The sequence below is a fragment of the Zeus faber genome (genome assembly GCF_960531495.2).
Source record: "Zeus faber genome assembly, chromosome: 2".
Classification (NCBI taxonomy): domain Eukaryota; kingdom Metazoa; phylum Chordata; class Actinopteri; order Zeiformes; family Zeidae; genus Zeus; species Zeus faber.
Genome location: NC_137189.1, coordinates 9,838,747 through 9,842,183, shown reverse-complemented (window position 1 = coordinate 9,842,183; position 3,437 = coordinate 9,838,747). Strand labels below are relative to the sequence as shown.

Below are 3,437 nucleotides of genomic sequence, written 5' to 3'. Positions count from 1 at the left end.
TAGTATTTTTTAAGTGCAATATAAGTATTCATATGTTACAGCATTATGTCAATAAAACCACAAAAAAATAGTCAACAACACCAACAACTCTTATGTTGTAAGTGCATCATGTCAATACAACAACTTCAAATCTATAGTCAACATCAACAAAAACAAGAATAGAGTCATAGCTATAGATCAGGTGTTCCTCTGCAGAGCATAACAGGCTGGGGAGCTCCTTCCACCGTCCACGCATGAGAAGAGTCTTGATTGAAAGCTCATTCTACGCAGTGGAGGCACCACCAGCCGCTGCTCATTTGCAGACCTCAGAGATATGCAATGTGTGTGGGTGCAGATCCAACTGAAAGTTTATTATGTTGTTATCATTATCATCACTTATTATTATAAGTGATGATACTAAAACTGTCTATGAGCCATACAAAGTCAGCATACATTGCATGCATGTCGGGGAGCTAGTTTTGTAACTTGAAGTTAAGTTACGTCTTTTAAATGTGAAAAACATGAATTATGAGTTTTGTGTAACAGGAACACAGACACAGTTGACATGATTTTTTGGGATACTGTTACCCCATTCTTACCATACTTGTATTATGGGTCCGTTTAAATCTTTTCAGGATATATTATTATCTTTTGAAGAAAATATCAACCTTTAATATTGATGTGTTTATTTATAAATTTTTAATCTTGCGGTCCGTACAGTATGTAAGGTGTTTATCTAATAGTCATAAAAATATGTATTATGTAATATTTATTTTAAAATGTATTCATTTATTTAATATTCATTTAAAACCTATTTAGAATGTAAAAAAATAAAAAAAATAAACAACTAAAAATAATTCTGCTTGGGAACCCGCTGCAATCCTTTAGAGGACCCCTAGGGCGGCCGCGTATCCCAGGTTGGGAACCCCTGTATATGGGAGTATTTGGAAAGTCTTTGAAAAAAGGTAGTTTGTGTCTGTTAGGAAGAAAGTTCATATGCTCAAAGAGATAGAAAGAAAATACAAAGTAATGGCCTTAGCTGATCGGATTTGGGGATGGTGACAGCGCGCTGCCCATGTGCGCGTCACATGTATGCGTTTAGCGCCGTCTAGTGAGGTTACACGCACTCAGGTCCGCATTCTACAAGCGAAAGCGCACGGAATAAACTTGAAAGAATGCAGTTGTGTGGGTAATTTACCAAACCACTAGAACTCTGCACTGTGGTAGTGAGTCCAATGCGTGCGTAAAATTAGATTAACGCGCAAAATGTTCCCAAAATCCAAGTGATGTCGCTTTCTTGTTCTTTATGTGGTACAACTCCTATAATTTAACGCATGTTTGGGTTTCCTGTGTGAAGTGGCCAAAACAACGCATTTTTAAGTCAATTTCGGTTTTCACACTTTTCTGTTGACGCGGAACAGCTCACATTACACTATTCTACACATGGCTTTCTTGCGATAAATGTGATTGTTTTGGTTGAAGAAAGATAAGGTATACAACACATTACAACCTTGTCTTTTTGTTCACTGTTGCCCCCCTTTCAGCCTCGTTCCAGAGCAACATTCACCTGCCTTTGAAATAATAAATGGCACAAGTCACGCTCTCCCTCCCTGTCCGTCTCCCTCTCAAAATGTCTATAACCCCCCCCCCCCCCCCCCCAACCCTTCCCTCTCCCTGTATCTCTGACCCCCCCTCCCCCTCTGAAGTAGAGTTGACTGGAGGTAAATCCCACCATGTGAGTGGGCGGTGCCGCGGTCCTCCGGAGGCGTGTTTTTTCCTTAGTTATTCAAACGCCGCCGGCCCCCGCTACCTATAAAACGCGCGGCGCGTCACGTCAGATAGTTTTCCCTTCTCCGATGAGTGAGACAGGTGAGTGACACGGCCCACGGTACCACCTCCCCACTCACACAAACACGCAGACACACACACACGCACGCACAGCCTCATCCAGCCCGCCCGCATCCCGGGGAGCGGTGATGCTCGGGTCCGGCGGCGCCCGCATGGCTCGGACCCTGAAGCACGCCGCGCTGTGCGTCCTGCTGCTGCCGCGCTTCCTGCTGGCCGCGCTGCTGCTGTGGCTGCTGGACTTCCTGTGCATCCGGCGCAAAGTGCTGCTGGGGATGGGCTCCGAGCGGCAGGAGGAGGGGGACGGCGACAGCGCGGACGACCCGCCCGTGTGCGTGTCCGACTCCAACAAGATGTTCACCGCGGAGTCGCTGCGCGCCGTGTGGTACGGACAGAAACTGGACTTTTTCAAGTCGGCGCACCTCGGCCACGTCGCGCCCAACACGGAGGTGTTCACGGTGCAGGAGCGACGGCGGGTCCGCCTCCTGGACGGCATGCGCGCCCGGAGACCGCTCATCCTCAACTTCGGCAGCTGCTCCTGACCGCCGTTCATGACGCGCCTGGCGGCCTTCCAGCGGGTGGCCCGCCAGTACGCGGACATCGCGGACTCGCTGATCGTGTACATCGAGGAGGCGCACCCGTCGGACGGGTGGGTGAGCACGGACGCACCGCACCAGATCCCCACGCACCGCTGCATCGAGGACCGGCTGCGCGCCGCGCGCCTGCTGCTGTCCGAGGCGCCGGGCAGCAGCGTGGTCGTGGACAACATGGACAACTCGTCCAACGCGGCGTACGGAGCCTACTTCGAGCGGCTGTACGTCCTGCGGGACGAGCGGGTGGTGTACCAGGGCGGCAGGGGCCCCGAGGGCTACCGGATCTCCGAGCTCAGGAACTGGCTCGAGCTCTACCGGAAGGACGTGTTGAGTTCCAAAACGTCAGTGCTCCATGTGTAGGTTTTTTGTTTGTTTGTTTGTTTGTTGGTTTGTTTGTTTTTGGGATTCAGGACCGGGGTGTCAAACCACTGGTCCGGGCCCCACATCACGGCCCCGTCAGAGAACTTGCGGCCCGCCCCGACGCGTGTTTTGTGGGTTGTCGAATCTGGCCCGCAAGTTGTTTTTGAAGTCACATTACTTGATTAATCCACGCGATTCAACTCAAATGTTTCCAGAATATGAAAGAGAAGAAAACATGGGACTAACAAACTTGTTGTTGTTTTTTTTATAAATCCGTGCCTATTACCGATGTACTTCTCCAATTCTACGGAAGACGCTTAGGGACAGGTGGAAAAAAAAAAAGTCAGATTAAACTCTGATAAAAAAAAGTCAGAATTAATTTATTTTTTTTATGGCTATGTGTTTTGTTTCTTTTCATGTGACCCTAATGCTCTTTCTTCATTCATTCACTCATGCACAGACGTGTCATGTCAAAAATCATGTAAGGAGAAAACACCCTGGCCACTGCTGCTGTCATTTGGGTTTGGTGTATAGCTACCCCTGGGTGGACATCTGTGCGGGACATCCCATAATGTTCCGATGCTGCTACTCATTGTTCTAGACTCATAATTTTGATTTGTCTCATCACCCTTCGTGTGTAAAGGAATCAAACAGATACTG

At 48.3% G+C, this 3,437-nt stretch overlaps 1 protein-coding gene across 1 annotated transcript; it reads left to right on the top strand.

Annotated features, from left to right (window-relative positions):
• Positions 1 to 1,955: 1,955 nt before the first annotated feature.
• On the top strand, positions 1,956 to 2,777 carry LOC307247913 (thyroxine 5-deiodinase-like; the record flags this gene model as incomplete). Its single annotated transcript, XM_080024056.1, has 1 exon — positions 1,956 to 2,777. One exon carries the CDS (start codon positions 1,956 to 1,958, stop codon positions 2,775 to 2,777), a length of 822 nt encoding a protein of 273 aa, XP_079880182.1.
• Positions 2,778 to 3,437: the final 660 nt, after the last annotated feature.